This window comes from Molossus molossus, unplaced genomic scaffold, assembly GCF_014108415.1.
Source record: "Molossus molossus isolate mMolMol1 unplaced genomic scaffold, mMolMol1.p scaffold_m16_p_1, whole genome shotgun sequence".
In the NCBI taxonomy this organism is placed as follows: domain Eukaryota; kingdom Metazoa; phylum Chordata; class Mammalia; order Chiroptera; family Molossidae; genus Molossus; species Molossus molossus.
In genome coordinates this window covers 87,620,332-87,636,189 of record NW_023425344.1, presented here as the reverse complement: position 1 = coordinate 87,636,189, position 15,858 = coordinate 87,620,332, and the positions used below count along the sequence as shown (strand labels likewise).

The 15,858-nt window shown below is 40.5% G+C and overlaps 1 protein-coding gene across 1 annotated transcript in view; it reads right to left on the bottom strand.

Annotated features, from left to right (window-relative positions):
• Positions 1-1,357, bottom strand: part of LOC118632747 (glutamyl aminopeptidase) — a 113,798-nt gene extending 112,441 nt beyond the window's left edge. The window contains exon 1 of the mRNA XM_036265962.1: positions 653-1,357. Within this exon, the coding sequence (XP_036121855.1) occupies positions 653-1,260 (608 nt within the window). The 5' untranslated portion in view covers positions 1,261-1,357. The remainder of the gene's footprint in view (positions 1-652) is intronic.
• Between the last annotated feature and the right edge of the window lie 14,501 nt (positions 1,358-15,858).

The following is a 15,858-nucleotide window of genomic DNA, read 5'->3' as shown; positions in this document are numbered from 1 at the left end:
TCTATGTGCTGCCACTGATGAGTGGACTCAGTACTGATTGAAAGTTTATCTGTAAATGATTCTGGCCAAACAAGATAAAAGGACACAGTCCTGCCTTCATTCCTAAATGTAGATACAAAGACAGTTCTATGAATTTTCCATCCTTTTCCAATGTCTTTTCTCCAGTAAAATAGTCAAAACTGTATTTAACATATACTGACTTTTGCTTAAATTTAGTGAAATTTAATGTCATTTTAAAGGTTCAGCTTAAAATCATTGCCATAGAGCCCAAGAATATCACCAGTGAAACTTATCAAATGCATGTATGTTAAAAATCTGTTAGTTTATACTAAATATTAAGGATCAGGTTCAGTACATTATTATTTTTCCAATGGAACAAAAGACTTACACTGTTTTTTGCTGGTTTGTGTGTTTGTCTTTGGTTGTTTTACACTCTGTGCAGCTCACTCAATACTTTCAAGTTTTATGATAGGCACTGAAAATATAACAGGGAAAGAATTTTCGCTAACCAGATAAACAGGCAGAATTAACAGCAAGTATAAAGATCAGGCCAACAAAAAAATTAAAAGGTGGACAGTGAAAAGTAAAGAAAAAGAAGTGGAAAGCAAGTATGCGAGTTTAGGGGAAATAGAACAAAAATAATAATATTTACTTGACTTGTCCTTTCTCCATGTACGTCGTCCTGTAAAACCCCACGAGCGAGCCATTCAGCCAGCCGGCGAACTCCATGGTCAGGAGGTAGAGCCCGACATCGCGGGTGGGTGCGAGCTCTTCCGCGGCCTCCACCACCACGTACTCCTGCTTTTTGTACTCGAAGCACCGCTGGACTCGCACCTGCTCCCCTGAGGTCCGCTTCAGCACCGGGAGCCGGCTGATCCTGGTCTCCCGGAGGTGCAGCCACAGGTGCCGCGTGGGCGCGCTCACGTTGATGGAGATGGTCACCCTGCCGCTGTACGTGTCCTCCTCCATCACCGGCTTCACCTCCAGATCGTAGTGCTCCGGGCTGATGAAGTCCGGCAGCCGGAAATTCTTCCAGCCTCCACTTTCATCATCACTGGCAGGGCAGACCCCCTGGTCCTGGGGAGGGTTCGTGGTGGGAGGAGGTTGGGAAGGGCCACCTTCAGGGAGGTCACACGATCTGGTCAAGCCAACAGCAAGTCCTACTATCAACCCGACAGCCACCACCACGCCACAGATAATGGCCACATGTTTCCCTTTAATGCAGTGTCTCTTGGAGTCATCTCCCTCCGCGAAGTTCATTTTTGTTTCCAAAGTCAAATGTTGCACATGCAAGGATGTTCAATTTAACCAACTAACGTCAGCAGATTTCCCTTTTAAATGGGAAGGAATGCCCTGGTTTGGCACCCTGTTTTCGCCGATCCCACACCTCTCTCTGGCTTCTTTCTTCTCTCCCTGCACGGTCCCCCCAGCCACTCGAGGACGGACGAAAGCGGAGACAGGGGGTGGAGTAGAGGAGCTGAGCGAGGGTGGAGTAGAGGAGCTGAGCGAGAGGGAGTGGACTGCCGGGAAAACTGTCACAGCTCCCTTATAAACAGTGCATCCCCACCCCACCCCTCCGGCGCTGGAGGGAGTTAAATATAAAACAGGGTTTCGTTTATCAGCCAACAGAAGGAGGATCCTTTGCCAAAGCTCTGTCAGCAGCTTTCAGGAGGAGAACGTTAGGGAAAGAGGTGTGCTTGCAAGAGAAAAACTCAACCTTTGTCACTGGGTCTCTGCTTCTTCCTGCTCTGCTCACAATCTCTCTCTTAATCAAAGGGCTTCTTGAATTTCAGCTTTTTTATTAGGTAGCTTGCCAAAGAAGCTAAGTGTTTTCTTTTCATTCTTTTCCTCGTACGTATTATGTAAACATTCAGGTCCTACCTTTTGCCAAAGTCATATCCTGGAATTGGATGCTCAGAGTGATACATAAATTCAAGGACCACTTAGGTGCTCAGTAAGTATTTGTTGAACTGGGGGATTAGTAAGGCATAGCCAGGTAAACCCTAAATGAGTACAGTGGATGCTGGATGAAAGACTAGGAAACATGAAGAAATTAACCAAAGCAGTACTGGACCTGAAAAGCCTAAGAAGAAAAGAGAGAGAGAAAGGGGGAAAGGATTGAATCAGAACTATAAGGAAGGTACATTTGTGAGGTAATCTTGTTAGGTTAGATAACTGAACTGGATTAGATAAATTTATCTCTGCAGTTTGCCTCCAAGAGAGATTCTCTCTAAACTTGGATGTGGTAGGTCACATGTGGAACAGATTCTGATGAGAAAGGAGGCCTGTTGGGAGATTCATTACCTGTGCAAACCTGTTGCTTCCCAATGACAAGGTCAAGGGGGACATCACAAGAACAACCCCCCTGTTTATGAGTAGCTAAACATGTAGGCACCTGAGTCATCTCTAATAGTAGCAATACAATAATAATGATTAAAACTTTGAGAACTTCAAACAAGAAAACTTTGAGAGCTTTCTATATGCCAGGTACTATCCTAAGTACTTCATCGAAGTCATTTAAATCTTCCCAACAACCCTATAGAATGGTATTACATGCCCATTTTATTTTTTTCTTTATTGATTTTATTTTTAAAATTTATTTTTGTTACAGATGTTTCTCCTTTTTCCCCCCATTGACTCCCTCATCCCCATCTCCTCCCACCCCATCCCCAGCTTTGTTGCCTATGTCCATTGGTTATGCATACATGCATATAAGTTCTGTGATTTATCCCTTCCCTCCCACCTTCTGAGGAATGTTAGTCTGTACCTTACTTCTATAACTCTGGATCTATTTTGTTCATCAGTTTGTTTAGTTCATTATATTCCAGAAATAAGTGAGATCATGTGATATTTGTCTTTCGCTGCTTGGCTTGTTTCACTTAGGATAATAGTTTCCAGGTTCCTCCATGTCGTCTCAAAGGATAAGAGATCTTTCTTTCTTACAGTTGCATAGTACTCCATTGTGTACATGCACCACTGCTTTTTTATCCATTCATCTACTGATGGACACTTGGGCTGTTTTCAGATCTTAGCTATTGTAAATAGTGCTGCTATGAACATAGGTGTACATATATTCTTTCTGATTGGTGTTTCAGGTTTCTTAGGGTGTATTCCTAGAAGTGGGATCACTGGGTCAAATGGCAGTTCCATTTTTAACTTTTGGAGGTAACACCATAGTGTTTTCCATAGTGGTTGCACCAGTCTGCATTCCCACCAACAGTGTACTAGAGTCCCCTTTTCTCCACACCCTCGCCAGCACTTGTTGTTTGATGATTTGTTGATGGTGGCCTTTTTGACAGGTGTGAGGTGATACCTCATAGTTGTTTTAATATTCATCTCTCTGATGATTAGTGATGTTGAGCATTTCTTCATGTCTTTTGGCCATTTGTATGTCCTTCTTGGAGAGGTGTCTATGTAGGTCCTCTGCCCATTTTTTAATTGTACAGCCCTCGTTTTAAAGCAGTGGTTCTCAACCTTCCTAATGCCATGCCCCTTTAATTCAGTTCCTCATGTTTTGGTGACCCCAACCATAAAATTATTTTTGTTGCTACTTCATAACTGTAATTTTGCTACTGTTATGAATCACCATCAGAAATATGTGTTTTCCAGTGGTCTTAGGCGACCCCTGTGAAAGGGTCCTTCAACCCCCCAAAGGGTCGTGACCCACAGGTTGAGAACTGCTGTTTTAAAGCCTATTTTGTTTGATATAAGTATGCTACCACAGTTTTTTATTTCAATTTGCATGAGATATCTTTTTCAAACCCTTTACTTTCAGTCTGTCTTTTGATCTAAAGTGGATCTCTTCTAGGCAACAGATGTGTAAGTCTTATGTTTATGTTTTTTTTGTGTGTGTGGTGTTTTTTGTTTTTTTGTCCGTTCAACTATGTATGTCTTTTGATTGGAGCAGTTAGTTCATTTACATATAAAGTAATTATTGTTAGATATGTAATTATTGCCATTTTATTAATTATTTTATGATTGTTTTTGTTGTTTTCCTCTGTTTCTTTCTTTTTTTTTTTTTTAATCTTCACCTGAGGACACTTTTGCATTTATCTTCAGATAAAGCAAGAGGGAGAGAGGGGAAGAAAGAGAGACAAACATCAATGTGAGAGAGACACATCGAATGGTTGCCACCCACACAACCCCAATTGGGGCCAGGGACAAACCGAAACCAAGGTACATGCCCTTAGCGGGAACCAAACCCTGACCTCTCTAGTCCATGGGCTGACACTCTAACCACTGAGCCAAACCAGCCAGGGCTCTGTTCCTTTCTTATTTTATTGATTCTTTCTCTAGTATGTTGATGACTTCCTATAGTGTTGTGTCTGGATCCTTGCTCTTCATTTGTTTTATATCTTTTGTAGATTTTGGTTTGTGGTTATCTTGTGCTACCTATATACCAAGGTATGTTTATAACAGTCTATACTGAGTTAATGGTCACTTAAGTTTGTACAGTCTAAAATCACTACACTTTTACTCACCTCATCCACATTTATATTATTGTCATTATTTTTTACTTTTGTGTGTGTGTTTGTGTGTGTATCCCTTAATTTACTTTTGTAATTACACGTAATCTTACTTTTGCCTTTTAATTTTTTTACCAGCTTTATGGTTGGTTGATCCACTGCTTTTATTATATGTTTGCCTTTGTCAGTGAGAATTTTTTCCTTTCTGATATTTTTTATTTATATTTTTTATCTTTTCTTCTTAATCGAGTTCCTTTAATCTTTATTGTAATATTAGTTTAGCAGTAATCAACTTCCTTAGTTTTTTTCTTGTTTGTTCTAAATAGTAGCTTTATTAGGTAGAGTAATCTCGGTTGTAGGTCCTTGCTTTTAATCACTTTGAATATTCTGATCCCTTCTGGATTGCAAGATTTCTATTAAAAAATTAGGTGACAGTCTTACGGGAACTTCCTTGTATGTAAATAACTGCCTTTCTCTTGCTACTTCAGATTCTCTCTTTGTCCTTAACCTTTGGGATTTTAATTATGATGTGTCTTGGTGTGGGCCTCTTTGGGTTCATCTTGTTTGGGGCTGTCTGTGCTTCCTGGACTTGTATGTCTATTTTCTTTGCCAAGATAAGAAAGTTTTCTATTATTATTTCTTCCAATAGATTTTCAATCACTTGCTCTTTCTCTTCTCCTGGTACCCATATGGTGTAACTACTGGTATGCTGTTCTGAATGAGTGTTTTGTTACTTTTTCTTTCAGATTGCTGATTTGATCTTATGCTTCATTGAATCTGTTGTTGATTCCCTCCAGTGTATTTATCATCTTAGTTATTGTATTCATTTCTGACTGATCCTTTTTTGTTTTCCGTCTCCATTTTTATGTTTTCTATCTCTTTAGTAAAGTTTTCAATGTGTTCATACTTCTTCTCATAAATTATTTGAGCATCTTTATAACCAGTGCTTTGAACTCTGCCTCTAGTATTATATTGCTTGACTCCATTTCATTTAGTTCTTTTTCTGGAGTATTGACCTGTTTTTTCAGTTGGGACATGTTTCTTGGTCTCCTTGATTTGGCTGATTCCATTTGTTGTTTTTATGTATTAGGTAGATCAGCCGTGTCTCTTGGTCTTGGCAGAGTGGCCTTATGTAGCAGGTGTCCTATGGGGTCAGTTGGTGCATTCTCCCTGTTCACCTGAGCCAGGTGTTCCAGGGGTGTCCCTTGTATGAGTTCTGATGCCTCATGTTGCAGTTGAGCTTTGGTTGTTGTTGGTATATCAGGGGTGGGACTGACCCTCAGGCTGACTGGCTGTGAGAATAGCTTTGACTCCAGTGGACGAGCTTTTTTATGGGGGTTGACTCTACACAGAGGGATTCACTTTAGTGGGCTCCGGTGCCTGCTGAGTCTGCCATTTGGGTGCTTTATTTATGGAGCTGATTGGTTTGTTGTCTGGTGTCATCTGAAGCTGGCCCATTATATGTGTTGGTTCTGGGGCTTCTTGAGAGCGTCTTTCATGCTGGCCAAGCTCAGCCACTGTCTGGGTCCATCCCAGAGCCACCTGGTAGGAGTTAAAGGGTGATCTGTGGTTGGTTTCCTCCTGTGATGGGCTTGGAGCTGCCTGGGAGAAGTTAGGCTGCTTCTAGTGTCAGGTCTGGTGCCTCTTTGCAAGAAGGATGGTGCACCCTTAGGTCAGCCGCTGCTTGTTTGGTGTTTTTGGAACTTTGAGAGATTTTAGGAAAGTCTGCACCTTGAGCTGATGATGGTCATTTGAATGGAAAAGCTGGTGAAAGTGGTTCAGGTTAGGCATGCAAGTTGGCTGGGGCAGGGTCTCAGGGCATTACCAGGGTGTAGCAAATGGTGTCAGCCAAGTTAATGGAGAGTTCAGATTTGGTGTCCACATGGGCCCACTGGCTGGGGGATGAGAAACAATGGCACCTGATGGCACTCTGTCCCCAGAGAGAGATGCCCCCATCTTTCCCTTCTAGCCCTCAACCTAAATATAGTTGATTCATCTCCTTCCCATATGTCCCTGCTGCTTTTCGAACTGTTGCCCCAGCACTGGAGCTCAGAGTGAGTGAGTCTGTGTGTGAGCCCTCTAAAACCTGCAGTGGCCACGCATCCAGCAGCTCTCCATCTCACTCAGATGCAGTCTCCACTGGTTTTCACAGCCAGATGTAATGGGACTTTTCTTCCAGGCACTGGAGCCCCAGGCTAGGGACCTTGGAGTGAAGTTGGGACCCCTCACTCCTTAGGAGTAAACTTCCTCAGCTGAGACATCCCTCCTGTTTCTTAACTGCCACACCGTGAGTGGGGAACCTGTTCGCTCCCATCTTCACCCTCCCATTCATCTCCCTGTGGCTTCTTCTTTATACCCTTAGTTATAGGAATTTTGCTCCGTCTTTTTTATATCCAAGTTATAGAAATTCAGTTATAGGAGGTTTTCAATGATGGTCATTCTGTAACTTAGTTGCAATTTTGGTGTAGGTGTCGGAGGAGGAGAGAACAGAAGCCTCATATTTACTTTTCAACATATACATACTGGACAAAAAAATTATAAGATAAACTAAAATGTGGGCATTACATACTCTTACAGGCATGTATGTAAACACCTATTTTGCTCTTAGTATGTAGAGGTTTTAAAATTTTCAGAAAGACAAGGAAAATAAAACGAAAGTATTTATTTTCCTATCATTTTAAACTACTCTTCTACTGGATTCTCTATTGTGCAGTAACACATTGGGAGACAGCAGGACAGAGAAATGGCAGGAGAAAAATAGTAGTGATAATGTCGTCTAGATTGCCAGAGTTCTAAAGAATTTCAAAATTCTTTTTTTTTTTTAATGATCTTTATAAATTTTCTCAGTGCTCTATATTCTGAGTTGTAAAATTTCCTAAAATGCTTAATTCATTCAACATTTCCTTTCAACCCTTATAGTATCAAAATTCTTGGCAATATTTTTTCCCTCTATTCTCTCCTATCTGCAGAAGTCTGCAAACATTTTGGTGTGAGAAAATATCCCACCCAATGTTTTTTGTCCCATAGGAGTCTAAGTGAATTATGCGAGCAGTGATGATTCTGAGTCATGTTCCCCACAAAAATTCTAATAGATACATTCTTCACATTAAGTAATATTATTTCTTTCAGAGGAAAGGCCTGTAATTTTCCAGTCTTTATTTATTAGCACTGGCTGTTTTATGTGAAAATTTCTTTATTACCACATTAATCTTAACAAATAAAATTGTCTTTGATTTTGTTTCCTTTAGTAATAAAGATGTTAACTACAATAAAATGATTAAAAGTCATCATATGAATAATAGGAATGTTTTTTCTTCCGTTGGTGTACTCTTTTCTTGGCATCTTTTCCATTTTTCATTTATCACTTTTTAGTGTGCTTTTGTCTTAAGGGGGAAAATGGTCCGTCCCCCAAGATGTTCACATCCTAAAGCCTAGAACCTATAAATGTTACCTTACAGGGTCAAAAAACAAAAAGTTTTGGAGACGTGATTAAATTAAGACTCTTGAGCCCTGGCCAGTGTGGCTTGGTTGGTTGGAGCCTCATCCCAAGCACCAAAGGGTCGAGGGTTTGGTTCCTGGAAGCACACACCCAGATTGCAGGTTTGATCCTCAGTCGGGGAGAGTACAGGAGGCAACCGATCAATGTTTCCCTCTCACATTGATGTTTCTCTCACTATCTCTCTTCGCCTCCCTTCCTCTCTCTCTCTAAAAGTCAGTGGAAGCATGTCCTCGGGTGAGGAATGAAAAAAAAAAAAAAAAAGCAAACCACAATCAATCAACTCACTTAAAATATTAAGAATCTTGAGATGGGGAAATTATCCTAGAATTATCTGGTACCAGAGTGGGTCCTAAACACTATCTCATGTGTTGTTATTGAAGGAAGGCAGAGATATTTTACAGACACAGGCGATGTGAGACAGAGCAGAGAGCGATCTGAAGATGACCATCTTAACAACTGGAGTGATGTATCCACACAACAGAATGTGGAAGGCACAAGGAACAGGTGTTCCCCTACAGTTTCTGAAAAAAGTGTAGCCCTACTGACACCTTGGTTTTGGCCCAGTCATACTGATTTGGGACTTCTGGACTTCCGAAATATGAAAGAATAAATTTCTGTTATTTTAAGCCATAAAGCTTGTAGTAATTTGTTACAGCAGCCACAGAAAACTAATACGGTAGTGTTTAGGTATTCATTCAATAGACCTTTATTGAGAACCACATCTCACCAGGTATTTCAACTGATGGAAAAACATTCAATAAAAACACAACCAAAAGTAGTCTGAGAACAGTTTTTCTCAAGTAGAAAGAGAGTCAGATTCAGGTAGAATATTGTTTTTTTACACAGTAGTGTTTACTCTTTATTCATTCACTTACGATTTTCTAGAGATACACTTTGGATACAACTGTTTTTGTTGTTCAGGAAATATATAGATTTTGCTAAAGGCTTTAAAGGATTTTTTATGCAGTTATTTTTTAATTGCCTTTACCAAGGGACGTTTGTTAACAATGTTAATAAATTATTTCTTCAGTGAACAGAATGTATGTATTTCTCTATAAACATTATGACTCTCACTGAATTTATTTACATCATATACAAAATTTATGTCTGAAGAAAAATTTATACACACTTCTCATTTGGAAGCTTTAATTCGGGGTGCTTTTCTGTCAATGATGTGACAAATCTTTGGCAAAATAATACTATGTTTTGGGGGAAATTTTCTTCTATCTTCTGAATGTGTTGCCTCATTTATTTCTACTCTTGTCATTCATTGATGGTAATCTGGTGAATTATTTGACTTTTAAATTTAGAGACTTTTTTTTGATGACTTGATTTCTATTAGTTTTTAAATAGTTTGAGGAGAATAGGTGTTAATTCTTCTTTGAATGTTCGGTAATACTCCCCTGTGAAGCCATCTAGGCCTGGGTTTTTGTTTGCTGGGAGAGTCTTGATTACATCTTCAATTTCTTCTGTTGTTATTGGTCTGTTCAAGTTTTCTATCTCTTCCTGGTCTAGTTTTGGGAAACTATGTGTTTCTAGAAATTTGTCCATTTCGCTTAGATTGTCGAATTTGTTGCCATATAATTGTTCATGGTAGTTGTTAACGATCTTTTGTATTTCTGTGGTGTCAGTTGTTATTTCTCCCCTTTTATTTCTGATTTTGTGTATTTGGGTTCTCTCTCTGTTTCTTGGTGAGTCTAGCTAAGGGTCCATCAATCTTGTTTATCTTTTCAAAAACAAGCTCTTTGTTTCACCGATCCTTTGAATTGTTTTTTTTTTGGTCTCTATGTCATTTATTTCTGCTCTGATCTTTACTATTTCCTTCCTTCTACTTGCTCTGGGGTTTTCTTTTTGTTTGCTCTCTAGTTCTTTAAGTTGTGAGGTTAGATAGTCTATTAGAGATTTTTCTTGTTTTTTGAGGTAGGCCTGTAGTGCTATGAACTTCCCTCTCAGAACTGCTTTTTGTGTTGTTGTGTCTTCATTTTCATTGGTTTCCAGGAAGTTTTTAATTTCTTCCTTGATCTTCTTGGTAACCCATTTATTGTTTAATAACATGCTATTTAGCTTCCATGTGTTCAAATGTCTTTGTATATTCTTGTTGCAATTGGTTTCTAGTTGCATGCCATTGTGATCTGAGAAGATGCTTGATATGATTTCAGTCTTCTTGAACTTGTAGAGACTTAGTTTGTGTCCTAACATGTGGTCTTTCTTTGAGAATGTCCCATGTGCACTTGAGAAGAATATAAATTCCTCAGTGTTGGGGTGTAATTCTCTGTAGATATCTATGAAATCCATTTGATCTAGTGCTTCATTTATAGTCTGTGTTTCCTTGCTAATTTTTTGTCTAGAGGATCTATCCAGTGATGTCAACGGCGTGTTGAAATCCCCTGATATGATTGTATTGCTATCAATTTCTTCTTTGAAGTCCTCCAGAGGATTTTTAATATATGTTGGTGTTCCTATTTTGGGTGCATATATGTTTATCAAGGTTATCTCTTCCTGTTGGATAGATCCTTTCAATATTATGTAGTGGCCTTCTTTGTCTCTAGTTATATCCTTCATTTTGAAATCTATTTTATCAGATATGAGTATTGCTACCCCAGCTATTTTTTCCTTTCCATTTGCTTGGAAGATTTTTTTCCATCCCTTCACTTTCAACCTATGTGAGTCTTTTGTTGTGAGGTGGGTCTCTTGTAAACAACATATAGATGAGTCATGATTTCTTATCCAATCAGGTATTCTGTGTCTTTTTATGGGAGCATTCAATCCATTTACATTTAAGGCGATTATTGATATGTACTTATTTATTGCCATTTTTGTTTAGTGTGGTTCTATTTTTCTTCCTATTTCTCCTGCTAATTACAGCAGTCCTTTTAACATTTCTTGCAGTATTGTTTTGGTGCTAATGTATTCCCTTAGCCTTTTTTTTTTTTTTTTTTTTTTAATCTGGGAAGCTCTTTATTTGACATTCTATTTTGAATAATAGCCTTGCTGGGTAGAGTAGTCTTGGATTGAGATCCTTGTTTTTCATGACCTTGATTACCTTATGCCATTCCCTTCTGGCCTGTAGGGTTTCTGTTGAGAACTCAGCTGAGAGCCTTATGGGGTTTTCTTTTTAGGTAACTTGTTGCTCATCTCTTTCTGCTTTTAGGATTCTCTCTTTGTCTTTAATTTTTGGCAGTTTGATTACTATGTGTCTTGGTGTGGGCCTGTTTGGGTTCTTCTTACTTGGAGCTCTCTGTGCTTCTTGAACTTGAATGCCTTCTTCCTTCACCAAATTAGGGAAGTTTTCTGTCACTATTTCTTCAAATATATTCTCTAACCCTTGCTCATTTTCTTCTTCGGGGAATCCCATGATGTGAATGTTATTACGTTTCCAGTTGCCCCACAGTTCTCTTAAGCTGTTTTCCTGTTTTTAAATTATTTTTTTCCTTTTGGTTTTCTGATTGGTTGAGTTTTTCTACCCTATCTTCTAATTCACTGATCCGGTTCTCAGCTTCCTCTACTCTGCTATTTAGACTTTCCAATGTGTTTTTATTTCTGATATGTCATTCTTCATTTCTTCTTGGTGGTTTTAAATTTGCAACTGGTTGATTTTCAACATTTCTATGTCTTTACTCATGGTGCTCATGTCCTTACACATGCTGTTGAGCTTCCTCAAGATCATGGCTCTGAATTCTAGTTCTGTTAACTTGCTTAACTACACCACATTTATCTCATCTTTGGTAGAGGTCTCTTGTTCTTTCATTTGGCTTTTGTTTCTGTGTTTCACCATTTTGGCTATCACAGTGGGCTTTGGAGTCTGCCAAATTTTCCCTGTGGGTGTTGGTGTTCTGCTGTCTGTGGCTCCCTCTCCTGGGTTTGGATGAGGCAGGAAGGACCCACACTAAAAACCACTGTCAAGTCTTAACGTTCCTGGTTAGAGTTGCTAGCCCAGGGAATGGTAGTTATCCTCTAGTATTTTTGCCTGGAGGCTATTAGTAGTGGTCACCTGAAGAACCTTGGTTTCTGAGTTGACTGAAAAAAAACTCCCTCAGGTGCTCAGTGTAAGAGGATTTCCCAAGTGTGGGGCAGATACTGGTTGTTAATGGGCCTCAATTAGCATTTCAAAGGCCACTGGGTGGGGTGGAATCCCCAAGGGAGGGGCCACTGCCCCTCCCCAGAGCCCTGGGAAGGAGTAAGATGACCACAGTCCTGCGTGGCTGCAACTCAGCAAAAGCTCTGAGCGCCCTCCAAATCCCGAGTGTCACCACACAGTTCCAGTCCAGTCTGCCCTCCCTCTGCCTGAGCCCAAGGTGAGTGGCTGCTGCTAATTTAGCCTCTGTCCCCGCTCTGCGATGTGGAGCAGCCGCCTGGGACTTTAACCCAAGGGCGCCGCTCCCAGCTGAGGCCGCTGCAGCTCCCCGCCGAGGCCGCTGCGGACCATGGGCTCCCGGCCCCCTCTCGCGTCCTCGCAAGCCTACCAGGATTGAGTCAGTGTTCCTGGTTATGTGGTCCTCCAAGCTGCTTTTCGGTTGCCCCTTCCTGATGATTTGTCTTTATTTTCATTGTAATTCCAGTTTGGTCCTGGGAGATGGTCTGTGTAGCTTCCATTCACTCCGCCGCCATTTTCAGTCTCTCTATTCGCTTTTAAAGAGTTTCCAGGTAACTCTTTTATTCTTGGTTTGTCTGATGTCTCTTTTATTTGGGCCTAAGCTAGTTATATGCATATCTTGCAAGAGTCTTAGCTTGATTCCTTAGAGTCTCTTTAGTCAGGATGCAGCCATGTCTCCATGTGTGAAATCATCAGGTGCAGGTGACCATGGTTGGGAGCATATGAAAACCTTTGATGCCTTCTGAGAAAGAATTTATTTTGAAATTTATGAGTCAGAGATGCTTTTAGTTCCAAGTAAAGAAAACTTAGCTAACTACAACTTAACCTATAAAGACATCTAATTATCTTCCATAACGACAAAATCTGGAGCTAGGGAGTCTTCTCATAGTTTGGTCACTCTATACTGTCACCAAGGAAAGTTCAGCATAGTGAATATACTCAATAATATTGTAATGACTATGTATGGTGCCAGGTGGGTACTTTGAAGGATTACTTTGTAAATTATAGAATTGTCTAACCAGTATGCTGTACATCTGAAACTAATACAAAATAACATTGGATGTCAACTGTAACTGAAAAAAATTATTTAAAAGAAAAAGAAAAGAAACTAGTATGTGCTTATCTTTTCATTCCACCATTTTTATTGTGTGGTCTCAAGCTGGGTGTCCCAGCTCCAGCTCTGACTGTCACTTTCAAAAGAAATAAGGGAAGGGTGTGAGGAAGAGTAAAAATGTTTTCCTTAAGATTTCTTTCCTTTTCTCAGTGAAGAACAGAATTTCCTGGATGCCCTGAGCAGGCTTCCCTGGCATTTTATTCAGCGGTCCTGACCCACACGGTCCTCCACCTGGTAGAGGAATGTGATAGCAATGACTGACTAGAACGAACTCTAACTCATCTCCAGAACCACACACATTACTGACCCTAGCGAGCTCAGATATTTGTTAGCAAATAAGAAGGAGGGAAAGGCGTTGGGTAGACAATACAAACTGCTGCACACATCAAGGGGCCCAAGCCTTGCCTGGGCACATCCTTCAGTGGAGAGGAGAAGATCTGAAAACAGCAGACGGTCTGTGTTCCCTGTTGTTTTCCACCTGCTGCCCCACCTTCCCCAGCACCTTACCTGTCTCCTTACTTCTTCCTAAAATCATCTCTCATGTTGCCATAGCACTATGTAAAATCTCCAGTGAGTCTCGTTCACCAACTGAATTAAGTTCTTGGCACGGTATTCAAAGCCCCACTTCCATTCTCTCCAGAAAGTCTCTCCCTCTTCTTCTCTTATTACTCATTCTTGAGACCCAGCTTACCTCTCTTCTCAAATAAACCTTCACTGATCTAGACAGGCCACAATGAGGAATCCTCCTCTAAGCTCCTGGAAACATTTATAGTGATAGTATCCATGTGTCGTTTGTCTTCAGACCAGTCCCAATCTGGCCAATTATGCTGTGTAATAGTTAGGGTGTTCCAACAGCCCAAACAAGCTGTGCCAATATATCTGCACTCTGTTATTTATTTTTCAGTCAGACCCCATCTAAAGTGATTATGTTTGTCAAAGAACTTTTCTAGATAGGTCTCCTCTAAGCAGTGACTCATGGATTTAGGCTCCTTCCAGCTTGTGGTGCTGTGTCCTCTTCAATATATGGCTCCAAGGCTCCCTCAGGAAGGGAGGAAAGCACAGGGTGCACACACCACCTTGTCCTGGAGGTCACACACATTACTGTCACTCACAATCATTGTCCAGAACTAGTCACCTGAGTCCTCTTAAAAGCAAAGGGGCAGGAACATGGAGGCCACAACAGCTCTGCATGTCTTTGCTGGTCAGTTAGCCATGTCCACTCAGCTGGTCTCCCCTGATTTTAGGATTTATTTTGCTGGTGTAGTGCAGCGGCTCAGAAGAAGAAGGTCATAAGCAGGGGGAAAAAAACGCAGTGCCAGTTGCTGCTAAAACTTTTATAGAGGCCTAAGGCTATAAATCCAAGGCAAAGTGTCTTCTCTCTTTACACATCTATAAAAACTATTCAGCTGCATGATCATTACACTAATGTTTATTTTCCATCATGGCTGCTCTAAAAATTTATTCTGACTTGATTTTCCCTGAACAAACTTGTCATACTGAGAGGGGGATACACACAAAGTGATTTACTCCAGGTCCCACACTGCTTCTAGAAATGGCCCAGGTACAGCAACTCCCTATTTTATTTTGCTAAAGAGGTCTTTGCATTTGCACTTCAGCATACCAGAGAAACAAAGGTAAGCAAAGGTAATTGCACGAAGGTGGTAAAAAAGGGAAGGAAATGAAATATGCAGAACCAACCTCCACGGTCATACTTGGTGCCAGATGTCTTCTGTTTGCTGTCTTTTTGATGCATCCAGCGTTGCTCTGATTTAGTTATTATGAGCCCCGGTTGCTACTTAACCACATCTTTCTGCCTTCAAATCTAATAGAAGGAATTCAGTACTGTGTATGGGCTCATTCAGACTTCTCCATGAATAATTTTGTATTTTAGTTATATCATGAGCTACATAGATCTTTGCATCTAGCCTAGGCAACGAATCACATTTGTAATTTTGTTTCCAAGGGAAATTGTGCTACAAGATTCACATACAAGACTTCCTTGATTATCTGGTCAACACTCCTGAGTACCCTGGGAGAGCCTCCCCATCACGCTCCGAGCTGGGGTGGCTATTGCATTCCCTTTTGCCCTCCGTTACTGGAACGTGTTCCTGTTCGCTTGGGATGTTCAGAAATTGGTCTTGTAATCTAAGCGTGTAAGTATTGCCTAGCACATTAGGTAAATGATGATAAATGTTCAAATACTGGAGGAACAAAAAAGGAAGAACAGAAAGTACTATGCACTAATGCCGTATAACAAACTGTGGTTGTATTTTTTAAACAAATCATAGATTTGAGAAACTGAGTGACTTATCATTTCAGACGATTTTAATGAAGGCTATTTTATTTTCTCGATGACTGGTGTTTTATGTGTCTCAGCTACAACATTGTAGACATGAAGTAACTGCACCCATATCCGCATTCAAAGAGCCATTCCCGTCACTCGTGAGGTAACTTGGGCAACACATTCCACACCAGTCTGTGATTTCAGTCATAACACTTAGCCTTCTGTTCTGCATCTCTCTGAAGGCCAGCATTGTTCATTTCCTCCAACTGCTTCTAACTTATTTGCATAATGAGTATGTGTCTTTCAGGACAGAATCCCTTATTCATTTGGTTGCTTTTCTTTAGCAACTGAAACCCAATAGTGCTGTCTCTAAAGCAGCGGTGTGTGTACATGGCAATGAGA